A 14,964-nucleotide genomic window follows, 5' to 3' on the forward strand; every position below is an offset into this window, starting at 1 on the left:
AATTCTAACCAAAGTTTTCTGATGCCCCAAGTTAACAACACTGTCTTAGCTACAAAGTTTGATCCTCTAATTCACAGTAGCTTTTTAATCTCTAGCTGTTATTGCAATGTGTTGTGTTTTCAGAGTCAAAACTTGTTTCATAAGTTTCACACAGCAAAAAATACATCTTAAATTGGTTTTTTTACAGATTTTTTTAAAGGTGCATTTGAGGTAACATTTAGTATTCCAGGAATCTTTTATGCCTTCTGAGCAGTTAATGTTATTTAATCCCAATCTGACTGAATCTTTGTAGACTTAATAGATAATATTAGACTCTAACTAAAACCCTAATGATGATGAAAAGGCCAAGACAGGCTGACCCATTCAGGTGGCACTGTCCTACCTGAGAACGACCTTGGGGCCATTGCTTATATAGCAATCTGTCTGTCTTCCTGTGCTACGATTTGAGAACTACAGTCAGTGTGGAGATAACTCTGAAACTTAGAAACTGCTTCACTCACTTCCAGGTCATTAGAAGTCTATTTGATTGTAGTGTGGGGTGAAATCATGTTCCAAAATGACATGTGGCTCTATGGGCAGACACATTTTCTTTTGGCATTAGCCATTAAGGGGATAGTGACATGAATGCTAAGTACTGAAGACGCAGGACTTCATGAGATGTAATCACCTGTTCTGAGTCCTACAGATTTAGGATCACATAGAATTTAAGGGGACTTTGTTTCAAACGACATTCAGCCTCAATATTGATTGGTCTTACCCTTTCTGGATTAGGCTTTTTCATCTTGGAACACATGTATGTTTTTTAACAGTACCTGAAGAACAGGTTTAGTGGGAGCTGCAAGGTGCCACAATGGGAAAGAGGGAAGCTCAAGATGGTGCAGCCATCTCATACATGGGAGTCCTTCAGATAATCCAGGATGGTCCAGTTTTCAAACTCATCACAGGTCCTTCACACTGCATGAATGCAAGACACCTGGATCACAGTGCTCAAACAGGCACATCTGTAAGAAGCACATGCACAGTCATTGTCACCATAGCACAGTGAGTTTCATCACTCCATCTCCTTTTGAAAGACAAAGAGGAGCAGGAACCCTTGATGGTTCAACCCCTGCACAAGTGTATGATCCAACAAGGCAGTTTTCCTCTGTGATTGGCACCTATAGCCCTGTTCACTGCCCAGGCACTCCTTGAGGCACCTGCTGGGCCTTCCTTGTGTACACACACACACACACACACACACTTGTGTGCAATGAATAAATACACATAAATGTACGTCTATGTACACACACATATCCACAGACACACATCTACACAGACAGTTATATCCATCCATCCATATATATGGAAACACACACACGGACACAGGCGAGGCCTTTTTCCCAGTTAGGTGGGGGAAGGAGATTCCCGCTGGAGCATACGCCTGAATGCCGCAGCCAGGCCTCGGCAGCGGCCGCCCCATCCCAGCCCCAGAGGCCGCGGCCCGGCGGTACCTACCGGTGCGGGCCGCGGTGACGGCCCCGGCCCCGGCCCCAGCCCCGCCCGGCGCGGCCGCACCGCCCGGCGCACGCACATCCGCGGCTTCCGCCGCCTCCGCCCCGCGCCGGCGGAAGCGGTCGGGCCGCGCTGCTGGGCGGGAGGCAGGGCGCTGGGTCAGCCCGCTCCCTCCGCCTGGGCTTCCAGCCCTCCGCCGGAGCCGGTGATGCCGGTCCCGGATCAGCGCTGCCCCCGCTGTTCCTCTCCCTCCCGGCGGCGGGCGAGCGCGGCGGCGGGGGGCTGAGGGCCCAGCGCGGGGCCGGGCCGGCCGCCGCGCCGCCATGGTTCCCTGGGGAGCGGTGCTGTGGCGGCGGCTGCTGAGGAAGCGCTGGGTCCTCGGCGTCGTCTTCGGGCTCTCCCTCGTCTACTTCCTCTCCAGCACCTTCAAGCAGGTCAGTGCCCTCCCCGGAGCCCCCATCCCGCTGGCGAGAGGGTCGGTCCTGGTCCTGGCGCGCTGCGGGATGAGCTAAAACATCCCTTATCCCAGGCTAACTCTTATTCTAAGTGCTGTCCCTGAACTCCTGGGATGGGTTGCCATAAGAATTACATCACAATTATTAAATAAAAGGCAAGAGTTAAAAAAGGTAACATCTGCTACTGTGACAGCAATACTGTTTTGAATGAAATCTGAAGAAAACCCCAAAAACTCGAAAGGAATATGATTATTCTGTTGCAGCATCTGTGAACTAAAATTCCATTAGCAGAGAACTTACAAAAGAGAAATACGTGTCCCTGTGGTTATTTAACACACTATATGCTAGTTTTGTAGCTGTAGCAGCTTGAGTTTGGCTGTGTTAGCCCATCCTTTGGTCAACTTGTGTATCCTCCTGTTACTGTGTTGTGTTGCTTTTGTGCTGGGTGTAGTAAAAAGTAAACTACTGCAAGCAGTACTTGCTCACATTGAAACTGGAGTTTCCTGTGCTGCAGAGTTTACATCTACTAGGTGTCTGATTATGAGCAAAGCACGTGGTTTGGAATAGCAGAAGGATGTTTGGTTGTGCTGCTGTCTTTCCTTGCAGGAAGAGAGGACAGTGAGAGATCGGAATCTCCTCCAAGTGCAAGAGCACGAGCAGCCGATCATGTGGAAGGTGAAGTTCAGTTCGGGAAACAGCAGTCAGCTGAGTAACCAGTGCAGGAATTCTGTGCAGGGGAAGCTCCTCATTACAGATGAACTGGGTATACTTGATACTAAGAATTTCTTCTGCATATTGCAGTGTTGAAGCTGCTTTTGCCTATCTGATTGTTGGTGGCACTTCTAAGTAACAGCTGCTCCTTGTGAAGGTGCTCTTACTGTGCAACCTCAGCTGAGTCTTATCCTCAGATTGGAGTTATTTTGCCATGGCTGTGCACAGCAGGCTTGGATCCAGCAGGGCTCAGCTCAGGCACGCTGCTGTGCTGTTTCTAGGACCACCTTAGATTTGAAGAGCTACAATTACCTTTGCACCAAGCTCAAATGCTGAGCCTTGCTGGATTGAGCGTGGTTGCTTGCAGAGCTATTTGTATCTCACTGCAGTATATTCCTACTGTTGAGTGTGTTAGGGAGAGGAAGTAGAGAAACCTGGTTGGCCTTGTATGGAGGCAGCTCAGGACTGATGTAATTAGTGCTCAGTCACAGTTAACACGCTCATCTGACCCTGGTAAACCCAAGGATATTTCTTGCAGGTTCTTAAATTGTGTAAAGTTTACAGAGCCTTTCCTGCCCTGCACATATGCTTCCCCAGTCTGCTTGCTGCTCAGGCATTGGACCTTTCTTGACCAGAAATCAAGGCTCTAGCAAAACCACCACATCTTCTCTGATTTGCATCAATGTTAAATTTGGCACTGCCTGAGTTATGCTTACTGCTGATTCACTACAGTCTTCAAATCACAGATATCTTTCACAGTCTAACACTGGTGGTAGTAGTTTCCTTAAAGACATATGCTGTGGTTCTACTACTAAAGATCCCACTTGACAATGAATATTAGATCTATCCTGCACGGATAAATCTGAATCTCTTCATGCTGAATGGTAAGGAGAGTTATCCAGACATAAAACAGTTGAAGCAATGTATGTCTTTTTTTTTTCAGTATAGTCATGACCAATCTCTTTCTCTTCCAATCACAACAATTAATTAAGCCAAAAGGAAACCTGAACTTAAATATTCTGTGTTTAAATACTTGTACAGTGTATACAGCATGTGGGAGTAGATACAAAAAAGTTGTGCAGACACTGCCAGACTGTTGTGAAACTCAGCTTATGTCCAAGTGTTATTTCAAAGAACTGCTAGTTAGGACATCAGTGAAATTGAGGGGAATCATTATCTACTAAATGATCAATAAATCTGTTGTCAAGTAACCTGATTCTTACTACAGTGTTCTATAGAACATAAAAATGAGTATGTCTTGCCAATTGTTACCACGGTGTTTGTTTTTCAGGCTACATCTGTGAGAGGAAGGACCTACTGATAAATGGCTGTTGTAACGTCAATGTGCCCAGTACAAAGCTGTACAGCTGTGACAGCTGCCTTCCCAATGGCTGCTGCAGTGTGTATGAGTACTGTGTTTCCTGCTGCCTGCAGCCCAGCAAGGTGCATTGACTTTCTCCTGCTTTTCGGGTGTTCTCAGCTACTCAGGTTTCTGGCTAAAAGGGCTTGTTTATGAGGAGCTTTCTCTTTAGAGAGGACAGTTCTTTTCCTTGGAAGGATGAGGAAAGCCTGCAAGGACCATATGGCAAGCTGTAAATAAAGCTTAAAAAAAAAATCATCCTTCCCACCTTTGAGAGGAAATACTGGAGGCCTTGCAAAGTGTTTCAGCTTCAGGGTACTTGCATTTGCTGAAGGGAAATGATTGCTGAAAAGTTATTCCAGCCAATATCAGTTTTGCAATTAGCAGTTGACTATATTCTGTCAGATTCCCTTCCTACTGCTGGGGTTCTGTGATGTGTTAACTTTTTGGTGCCTGCTAGAAATTGTAACTTGAATTGCTTGTTATTCATCTGATAATTGAGCTGTGGAGGTTAAGGTGGACTTTGATTAGTCCTTGTTGAATTATGGTGTTTGTGGGTTTTTTTTTTGTTTTGTCTTTTTTTGCTAACTAATTTAGCAACATCTTCTGGAACGTTTCTTGAACCGAGCGGCTATTGCTTTCCAAAACCTCTTCATGGCAGTGGAAGATCACTTTGAGCTGTGTCTGGCAAAATGTAGGACTTCATCACAGGTAAGATACAAGTACATATCCAGGGCTCAAAAATGGAAAAATACCTAAAAAGTTTCCTTGGAAGATGAGGCTTGACCCTATGAATGGCTGGTCTATTGTGCTTGCATGCACACAGGCATTTTGATCAATGCTTAAGCAATGGCTGAGAGCTAACCTGAAGGTAATGCTCTGATTTGTAAGGTGAAATAATAACATCAGCAGTAAGTTAAAGGCAAAGTTCATATTTAGAGTGGGATGAGTTGTACACTCTCTTTAGGAAAGAGGTACTTCACTAAAAATAGAGTAGCTGAGATCAATGAGTGGTGAAGATGTTGGATGAATTCTGGGAAAGACATTGTCAGGGGCTGCCCAGATGGGCTGTGGGGTCTCCTTCTCTGGAGACATTCCAAACCCATCTGGATGAGTTCCTGTATGACCTACTCTAAGATGATCCTGCTCTGGCAGGGGGGTTGCACTGGATGATCTTTTGAGGTCCCTTCCAACCCTTGAGATTCTGTGACTGTGATGAGAACAGTGAAGGTTGTTCCCAGTACCATCATTGGTACATTTTTAGACTTGCCATATGCTGACAATCATTTGCATGGTAACTCCAGAAGTATGTTGTGATTTGTTTGCTTTTTGGTAACACAGGTGAATTTAATGTAACTTATGTGATTTTTATCAGAAGTTTTGATCTAAGCAAATGTTGGGTCTCCTGGAAAGTGCTGTTTGGAGATGTCCTGCAGCTTGAGTATTTGATGTAGCAATAGGGATGGATTGCAAACAACAGACATAGTTCCAAGCATCTCCAAAGTTGTTTTACTGACAGTATCTGAACCCTAGCTTTATCAAGAAAAAGGAGGAACTTTATAGTGCCTTGCTTGCTTAGGACATTTGATGATGCTGCCTAAGCATGTGTAATTTTTTTGCTTTGAATATTGAATCTGTTCCCACTCGTGTGAGCAGTCTCCTGAAGAGGAGGTTCTGGGTACAGTTCAAGGTTTAAGTGCTGTATAGAGCAAGTGTCTGTTGTATGTTGGGAGTGCAGTGTTGTTGGACTCCAGATGATACTCTAACATGTAGAAGATTTGGGAAACTTTTTATATACTTAAAAATGCTCTGGATTTTGGCCTTCAGTGAAGGGGAAGTATTGTTTCAATATGTATGTGAAGTTAAGGCTTCTCCTTCTCTTTCTGACAGAGTGTACAGCATGAAAACACCTATAGAGATCCAATTGCAAAATACTGCTACGGTGAATATCCCCCAGAGCTTCTGCCTGTTTGAAAGCTGCATGATCTAAGCAACAAAGGGAAGGAACTGGAGACTAGAATCCAAAAGAGGAAGTCGACAGCTGTTGCTTTACAAGACCCTCAGGCTTATGTTGTTTCTGGTGACAAACCCTGAGGTGTACAGTGTGAGTGAGGGACTTCAGTTATCCAGGATTGAGTCTTGCTTTCTTCAGTTTGTTCTGCACTTGCTTGACAGTACTAGTACTGTGCTAGAGTACTTGTACATTCTTTGAATACTTCCTCTAAATTTTAGCATGCATGGAGTCGATCTAGTCTGTAAAACATCATAGGAAAAATACCTGCTGTAGCTTTGCAGCTGAATGTGGAGGTTAAATAGTGCCTCTGCAGTCCAGAGACATTCCAGAGTGACAGTAATAACTGGAGGATTCTTGCTTTTAGAGAGTAAAGCATGCCTGTTGTGCTTCTCTCTCTGGAGCATTTCTTGACATGCATGGTGTAGACTACATATGTAATTATGAATTATTTATTAATTTTATATGGATTTCTAGCTGAAAGTACTGATGCTTTGCATAGCTAGTTGTTGATGCCTTTCCGTCCCTGTTTTGTTATGTCAAGTAGAAAGGATATTTTAGATCCTGACTAAAATTGGTTGCTTTTTTTCCCTCCTTAGTCTACAAGAATTGTGTTGGGATTTGTTGCTATAATGCTTACGTTCCTCTTAGTGAGTTTAAAGCATTCAGAACTCCAATGGAGTTGTTATTCTGTCAAAATCCCATAGCATGAGAAGAGCAGAGATCTGCCTAGGATGGGATATTTACTGTCTGTAAACAGTTTCCTTGTTAACTCTGCAACACTTTCCTCGAAGAGGAGTCTTAGTCTTGTAAACAGCTCTCTGTTAGTCCATTTTGTAACAGGGAACACTGAAGATTTGTTTGCTTGAATGCATTCAGGCCTTGGTAATTCCAATATACTTCAGTCCTGATTGTGCAGGAGGCAAATGGGTGGAGTTGTTCTAGGATTTCAGTTTAATGATGTCCGTGTGCATTAAGTAATTGCAATATCAGAACATGGCACACGCCTTCCTCTGGGGACAACTGTTGCATGAGTGCAGTTAAACACTGATGGTGTTTTTGATTTGCTGTTTGACATACTTCCTACTCTGGAATTTCAGTCTGATTATAATTGTAGAACAGGGTTTGTCCTCCCACAATTTATCCTGGCTCGCTGAAGTTGCAGTTTAAACCATCTCTATCTTAAGGCCACACAACACAGAAAAGATGGGTAGAGAACCTGTAAAATGCTGACTGAATTTGTGCTACTCCTGCAAGTCACTGGGCAAAATCTAAGTGCTAGACAAAAATTAGGCTGTTCTTTTTGATATGCAGAGCCTCATTTATCTTATTTTTACCCCATTCATCTCCTCCATGATTTTGACTTTGTGTATGCTTGTTTAAACTGATACATGACCAAATTAGAACAATCTACAGAGGCTTCAAAAAACCCAACAAGCATAGTGGTGGAGTATCCTGGCATCTGTAGAATGCTATTGCATTTACAGATGATATAAACAAGAAGTAGTGTTACCCACCATCTGATAAAATCCACTTGCATTATTTTCATTGTTCTTTCCCAGAAGTCATCAAGAGAGGTAATGGTTCTGTCAGCAGATTCTCCTGAAAATCTCGTTTTTCCAGAAGCTTAAAAGCTTCAGCATTAGCAGTTTATCCAGCTGAAAAGTTGTCTCCCCTCTGCTGCCATCCTATGGCAACTTGCTGACAGGACACAGTGTGAAGATGCAGTGTGAAATGCTGTCTTCAGAGGGTAGCAGAGGTTACTTCTCTTGTCAGTGTTAAACAGTCTTCACCCCTGTTCCAGCACTTCATAACTGTTTTCCTCAGGGAAGGCCATCGGGTTGGTCTGTTTTATCAGTCCTGCTGAGATGTATTCCAGCATGTCATATTTTTTCACCATGACTGATGAGATCAAGATACGGATAGCTTGCTCTTGTTTTCTTTTCCAACTTGGTGTTAATTTGTTAGCAGGTGATACCACCAATTGAAGCAGGAATTGTAAGAAATTATAAAAACCAGGCTAACTTGGACTTAAGTGGGAATTCCTGACCCCTTTTGTCTCCTAGAAAAACAGGATGTGTGCTGTGACCATCGTCTATTCAATGTAACAGAAACTTCATCCTCCCTCCCTGGTGTTGAGCTCTTCAACTAGTGTCTAGGTTACATGTTAAATCATTAAAAACATACCTATGTTCCAAATTACTGCCTGTTCTCATGTCTTTCCTTGAACTACAAGACAACTGTACCAAAATGTAAGTTTGAAGAATGCAATGGAGCAGAAGGGGACCCTGGCTTCAATATGTGTAATAAAGGCAAGCAAGCAGAGGCAAACAGGAAATCTATTTCATTTGAATCTACAAAAAGGGCACACTTCTCTCAGTGGTGCAGAGAAAGATATGGCAAAAGTAGATTGAGCAAGGAAAGGAATGCAAATGACTGCTTCATGTTGTGAAGATACAGTGAGAAATGTCAAATCTGCTCCCTGGTAACATGTCTGTGTGGTTTAAGTGATGTCCATCTGTCTTGCAAAAAGGTCTGGTGATTCACTGGCTGACTGACATGTCCTCTCTGTTTCTAGCTATGAAACTGGGGTCATTGACTTGTGTTTGGCAGCAGATTTAATCTGAGTACTTAATGGAGCAACTAGCTCTGCTTATCTGCACTGAGATCAGTGCTAAGGATAACTGAACATGTTGTGTACTCCTTGATTTCTGTAGTTTACATGAATATTAATGTTGGTGAGAAATGGTAGCAGCTGACCTGTCTTGAGGAACAGGTCTGGTATTTATCTGTACCAATTTGGAAAAGTAATATGGCAGGACAAAGCAGAAACTGCCATTTTTGCTGAATTTAAACTTGAGCCATTGGCCTTGGAAGAACCCACTATACTGCTCCATTAGGGTGGTACATGGCAAATTGGGTACAAATTCTTACTGTCACGGGCTAGATTTCTGAAAAGGCAAAAGCAGACTTCTGGCTTGAGGCCAGGCATTAAACAGTTGATGAGTTGGGAACATGGTTTCTGCATTCTCAGAATCTCACTCATTGCAGTGGCAGTACTTTACCTCCTGTATGTGTTCAGGCTCTAATCACTTGTAGAACTTTCTAACAAACTAGATAAGGAATCAATTTCTGAATATAAAGCACGAAGCACAGCAAATTGTAAACATGAGTCTTTTTTTCATTATGTGCTTTTAAAAAGCAAATGGGTTTTTTTACTTGCTTGGTCATTTAACTGACAAGCTTGAGCTTTAGGATTTGTTCTGTTTTGTGCTAATTGCTTAAACTGCAAACACACTAGATCCTTTTATGTAGCACCATAATGTGATATTTGTTCTTCGGTTATTCTAGTCAAGGAAAGGTGTGGGAAGAGGTTAAAAAGAATTTTCTAACTCAGCAAGTTCCACAAAAGATGGAGTTCAGCAAATTATTGGTGCTTTAATAACAGGCCTCTGCATTTCTTTACAACCCGAGGCAAACAACTAGCTATATGTAAAACAGGAAAAATGCCAACTTCTAAATCTGCAGGGAATGATGGGAAAGTATTTGCTGCTTCAATTTTTTGATCAGTGTCTAAACAGGCAGTTCTATCTAATAGTTTTGGTCAAATAAAATCTCACTTGTAGAAATATACATCTACATGATATTTTCCATTTTCAAGGCAGTCATAAAACCACAGATTTTTTTTTTCTTTTAGAAATTGTGGTTCTTAGAAGATTAGAAGTACAAGTCTTGAGCAAGAATTCTCAGGATGCCTTCAGACTGAAGCATGTTTATTGCTGGGGTCTGCTGTTTTGCCTATGGTAAAATTACACAAAGATGCAGAGCAGAGAAAATTAAGAAATTAATTGTGACTGAAAAGCTTGTTCTGTAGAAGCTTTTCTAGTATGTATTTCAATTAAGAAGATAGAAGACCATGAGTTAGAGTCGCAAATAGATGGCAAGAGTTAGGTTTCCATAGATGAGATGACCATTATTCTGTTTCTAGTGTTAATAGTTGTAAATGAGGACTAACACCTGATTTCTTGCCAGTTTAATGGAAGCTTCCAATAAAATATGTCTCATTCATCCTGTTTGTTTTCTGTCCCTCTGTGTGCACCTAGAGTAAGGCCCACTAATAGGAATTTGGGTGAATGGGAATCATGTTGGTTGCCTGCATTCTGTTCTTGTCCTGCACAAAATCCATTTCTCAGAGCAAGACAGCTCTACATTTGTGTTTAATACAGCTTTTGATCATGGCATCAACTTGAGCCTTAATATACTTACAAATAATACCTGTCTTGCAGATGTATTAAATACCACCATCTGAAGAAGTGGAAAAAGGTTGGGTATGTCACAGCTGTGACGTGTTTGTTCTAACACACACAAAAAAGGTATCCTAAGCTATTGACAAGGATATACATTAAAAAGCATCCCTCAGCTGTGTTTGATGACCTTGGGTATGCTATATCCACATCTTCAAACTGAAAAATGTAGATGACTTGCAAATTATAGTTACAAACCTGCTTAGTAATAGAAGTTATGCTGAGGAAATAAACATGTTTGTACAGGAATGAACAAGGTCCTCTAATTTATCTGTATTGCTGATGCCTTAAAAATACACATTAAATACCCCAATCATCTATAGCAGCAAATGCATGCAAAAATGAGTAAGAAACAGTAAAATACCTCTTCTGATGTCTTTTTGCCGGTTCTACTTGTGGCAGCTTACTTCTAGTAGCATGTCTCAAGTGGTGTAACAGCTAGGATCGGCCAGCAGAGGTTACCACAGCATTTGTATAGAAGCTGGTCCCCTCCCCAGAGAGCCAGGCTGGCAGATGGCCCTTAGTGCTGAATTGCACTTGGCAAAAGGCAAGCAAACCTGCAAGTACAGAACACAAGTCATTACATTGTTCCAGTAGCGTCTGTCTGGAATTCTTGCACCTTTGGCCTGGCTGCTCAAACCCACAAAATAAAGTTATCTTTGAGGTCTGTCTGGGGTTTTCAACCTGTGGGGCAGTTATAGGTGCTAATGTGGGAAAGTAGCCCCAGTACAGGGGCAGCCTGATTGCCAACTGCTGTACTAAAATAATGAAGAAAACCCCAGCCCCCTGACCCTCCCAGCAGGGTGGGAAATGGGAGATTTGCCTGGCTGCATGGCGCATTCAGTCTGTCTTGCTGGCGCTCCTCACACCACAGGGAAGCTGTGCTCTGACAACACTGTGAAAGAAGCTTCTTCTTGAGTACAGCTCTGGAGGTGTGAAGGATGTCTCTGCCGTCGAGGCCAGGGCTTCTCCAGAGCTGAGGCTTCCCGAGGGCTGGCGCCATAGCGAAAGGCGCCCGCGCCGCCTCCCCATTAGGCCCGTTTCCCGCCTTTTTGCCCTGAGGCGGCTTCCCCCTCCGCCCCCCGCCTCCTTAAGAGCTGTCCGGCCCGACGCGACGAAGAACCCGCAACGAACCGGGCTCGCGGAGGGGGCTGGCAGACACACCGATCTCCACCCGTTCGCAGAGCTCCATGACCGCGTTCAGACGATGGTTTTGGACTGGAGCGTCCTCTCGCCGGCTGTGCCGCCCGCTAGCTCTGACGGAGGGGAGCGAGGTAAGGCCGTGTCTGGGCAGGGGAGATCTCACGGCGAAGCACTTAAGCACTTCTCCAACGCCTGTTGACACCGCGATGCTGTTTTTTTTCTCGGCTGTTAATTTGTTTACACTTGCTCAGAAGCTTCCCCTGACAGACTACAGCCGAAAGAGCCTGCTGTGGAGCTTTGTGGTGGTTGGTATTTTGTTGTTTGGTTTTTTGTTGTTGTTTTTTCGTTAAAAGAATCACAAACATGGCTTTATTTTAATATGTAATTAAATCGTAACCTCACTGCCGGCCTGTTGTGTGCCTGGTATTCGGAGGCTGTGGCTGCTTGCTGTGTGGGGCAGGGGTCAAGCCACCTCCGTGCCCTGAGTGATGGTGGAGCCCTCAGCCCCTCACAGCCTTGTTTTCCTCCTTCCTTTGCCCAGCCCCCTACCACAGAACGCTGTGGTTCTGCTTTTTAACCTCTCACCACTCCAAAACTTGCTTTCCATTCTTTTTTTCTTTCTGTCAGCTCACAGCCTCCTTGAGTTTTGGGGTTTTTTTCTCTCTCCTTTCCTCTCCTCAGGCCTCTATGTCTTTTCTCTCTCCCTCCTTGGATTTATCTCATCTGTAGTTACTGAGAGTTGAAATAGGATAGTGGGAATTCTCCCTCCTAGAGGAAATGTTGCTTTTCTAAGTAGGGAGAGGTAGTGTAGCACTCCTTGCTTTTCAGGTAAGAAGATACCTCTCTCTTCTCCCATTCTCAGTTTCTCTTCACTCATCAGGTGCTAGCTGTAGCTGTCTAGTGTCTCAGTCCACCTTTGCTTTGGGTATTTATGCAGAATTTCATACTATAATGATGATGGGCATACTCATCCAAAGTTTCAGGAGAGAAAACTATTATTTCTCAGCATCTGTGCTGTCAACTGGCCTACAAACAGAGTTATGTAATTTTCCCGTTTATGTTGCATGTTACTCTAAGAACTCAGATCTTGGACCTGGATCCCCCTAGGCAAATGTATCTGAAATGTATGAGTTTTGCTTTGATAACCATACATTTACTTTTTCAGCAAAATGAGTTTTAAATCTATTTCAAAGTTATTGAAAACCTCTAGGCTGCAGAGGAATACATTTGTCTTAATTATGATATCCTAGCTTGCTGCCAACAGCAGATAAGGCTTGCTTGCAGGATAAATATGGCTTATGAAAAAGAAAGGTGTATGTGCTATCTGATCTCAGTCTTTCATTGTGAAAAGTTTGTATTTAGAATTCATTGTGATGCCAAAAGTAGCATCAGCATCAGTTAAACTTTTGGGGTTTTAGTATTTACTCAAAATTTTATTACTTCAAAATGAGCCCAGATGAGTTGTGCTCATGAACCTTCATCTCACTGTATGGGAGGCCAGACCTGTGTTGGAAAGTAATTATATATATTTAAAAACAATGAAGACTAGTTATCAGTGTTCAACATGCTTTTTTCCTGTACTGCTAGTTTGTAAATTCAAGCTAGATTCTACCTGTATCATGCATATTCCTATTTATAAGAGCTTTGCAGCAGGAAGTGAGGTGATTTACTGGTGATAAAAGAACCCCGACAGCAGTGTCGAATGCTGAGAGTCCTAACTGTAAGTATTCAACAATCACAAGCCAGGTCTGCTTGGAACACCATCATAAATTTAAAAATAAGTGACAGCTATGCTTGTTTGTCATTTGAAGATGGACTAATAAAGTTTCAAAGTTCTGAGTTTGTCTCTACAACTGCAGAGGTTTCGTTTTTCTTTCTTGTGTAAAAACTGAGGTTTCTATGTGGCAACTTTACTCCAGCAGCTGTGATTGTAAAGAAAAAGCAACAAACATGAGACCCATGAAAACATTGTGGGAGTTGGTGATTTACTGTTATTTCTGCAAGACAAGTGAAATAAAAATCAAACTTCACCCTGTAAGAACATAGTTGCTTCTGTATATAAAATGGAAATTAATTCAAGGGGTTTCTTTTGGTACACAGGTAATACTCAGCTACAGAAGATCTATTAAGGAGCTGTAGTTTTTCTAATGTCAATTTTTCTGATTCTGAGTCCCACAGCTACAAAAATGGTGTGGAGGAGATGGCATTCCTTTGGAATTTTATTAAGGGCTGTAAGTTGCGTGAAGATTGAAAGCTTTGGACCTTATCAGGATTCACCCTGGCTTCCCGTCAGCTAGCTGGCTTTCAGGTGGGTTCCATATAAAGAACTGATATATTCAGTCCTCAAAACCAGAGTTTGCAGTGGAAATACTACAAAGAGCAGGCTATTCAAACAAATTAAGCATCTATCTGTGAGCATCAGTGAAACATTTTGTTATGTTACACTATATGTACTTGTCACTGTCCTGCTGCATCAAGGTTAGAGTCAGAAGGTGACTAGCTGGCAGCCACTTAATCAAACGGAGATGTTGATTTCTCAGGTAACCCAGGCAGGGTGAAGCTTGCATGCTCTGTTGCTTTTAACAGCCAGATAATGAATATGCTTTCCAGAACTCGTGTTTCTCATAGTGGAAGAAGCAGCTGCCTGTGATCTGTGTTACTGTCAAAGGAAAGTGAGATGTAGTTAATTTAGGTCTACCCAGCAAAGACATATTGATCAGAGCTCTTCTTGCTATAGTTGGATATCTGCAATAACAATGACTAGGACAATGCAATGAGCCAGGATGGCAAAACCAAATATGCTTTGTCTTAATCCAAAAAGTGAGAGGGCTTACTGCTTAAATTCGCTACTGAGCATCAGCAATTTCAGAGCAATTCTGCTCCAGTCTTCAAAGGGTCAGTAAGATACTGAGTTCAAATGAAAAGGGCACATCTTGTTCGTGTCTTTATAAATACACTTCATTTGTAGCTATAAGGTTAAAATCATGGATTCAGTACAAACAACTTGCACTGTGTCAGTGCCACATGACTTTAAAAAAACCCCTATGTTTATAGTATCTGGATAAAGTTATACTGGGCTGCTCATGAAGGTACTGAACGTTGCAAGAATTATATGGAGTAGATGTATATATTATGCTTCCTCTTTTCCTTCTCTAGTAGTACAGTACTTGGGTATGGATGATTATGTGCAGTATATTTAGTAGAGTATTGCAGTGTATTTTCTTTAGTGAAAAGCTCAATAACTTCCTATACTGATTTTGTAATTAAAAAAAAAAATTATTTTTGCAGAGGTACCCAACTGATTGTCTTGCTCTTTTCTTTCCTGTCAGTTTCCATTAATAACTTTATCTGAGTTTCTTTTGTTCATGTGTTGTGCACAAGAAAAGTGGACACTAACATATTTGCTAATTACTATAAAATTCTTCCCAGCCTTGTTCTGTTCAGATCATTCTATTAGCTAAAGTAATGGAGTGCAATGGCATGATGGCT

At 42.5% G+C, this 14,964-nt stretch overlaps 2 protein-coding genes across 2 annotated transcripts in view; one reads left to right on the top strand and one right to left on the bottom strand.

Annotated features, from left to right (window-relative positions):
* Nucleotides 1-1,557, bottom strand: part of RNFT2 (ring finger protein, transmembrane 2) — a 32,179-nt gene extending 30,622 nt beyond the window's left edge. Inside the window, exons 1-2 of the mRNA XM_062009745.1 lie at nucleotides 1,495-1,557; nucleotides 813-1,001 (exon numbers count right to left, since the gene is read on the bottom strand). The gene's annotated coding sequence lies outside the window, so the exon portion shown is untranslated. The remainder of the gene's footprint in view (nucleotides 1-812; nucleotides 1,002-1,494) is intronic.
* Nucleotides 1,558-1,611: 54 nt separating this feature from the next.
* Nucleotides 1,612-8,230, top strand: SPRING1 (SREBF pathway regulator in golgi 1). The gene is made up of 5 exons (XM_010208577.2): nucleotides 1,612-1,925; nucleotides 2,553-2,709; nucleotides 3,949-4,100; nucleotides 4,615-4,728; nucleotides 5,908-8,230. The coding sequence occupies exons 1-5, from the start codon at nucleotides 1,815-1,817 to the stop codon at nucleotides 5,989-5,991; spliced, it is 618 nt and encodes a 205-aa protein (XP_010206879.2). The 5' UTR covers nucleotides 1,612-1,814; the 3' UTR covers nucleotides 5,992-8,230.
* The last annotated feature ends 6,734 nt before the right edge of the window (nucleotides 8,231-14,964 follow it).

The sequence above is a fragment of the Colius striatus genome, chromosome 17, assembly GCF_028858725.1.
Source record: "Colius striatus isolate bColStr4 chromosome 17, bColStr4.1.hap1, whole genome shotgun sequence".
Lineage (NCBI taxonomy): Eukaryota > Metazoa > Chordata > Aves > Coliiformes > Coliidae > Colius > Colius striatus.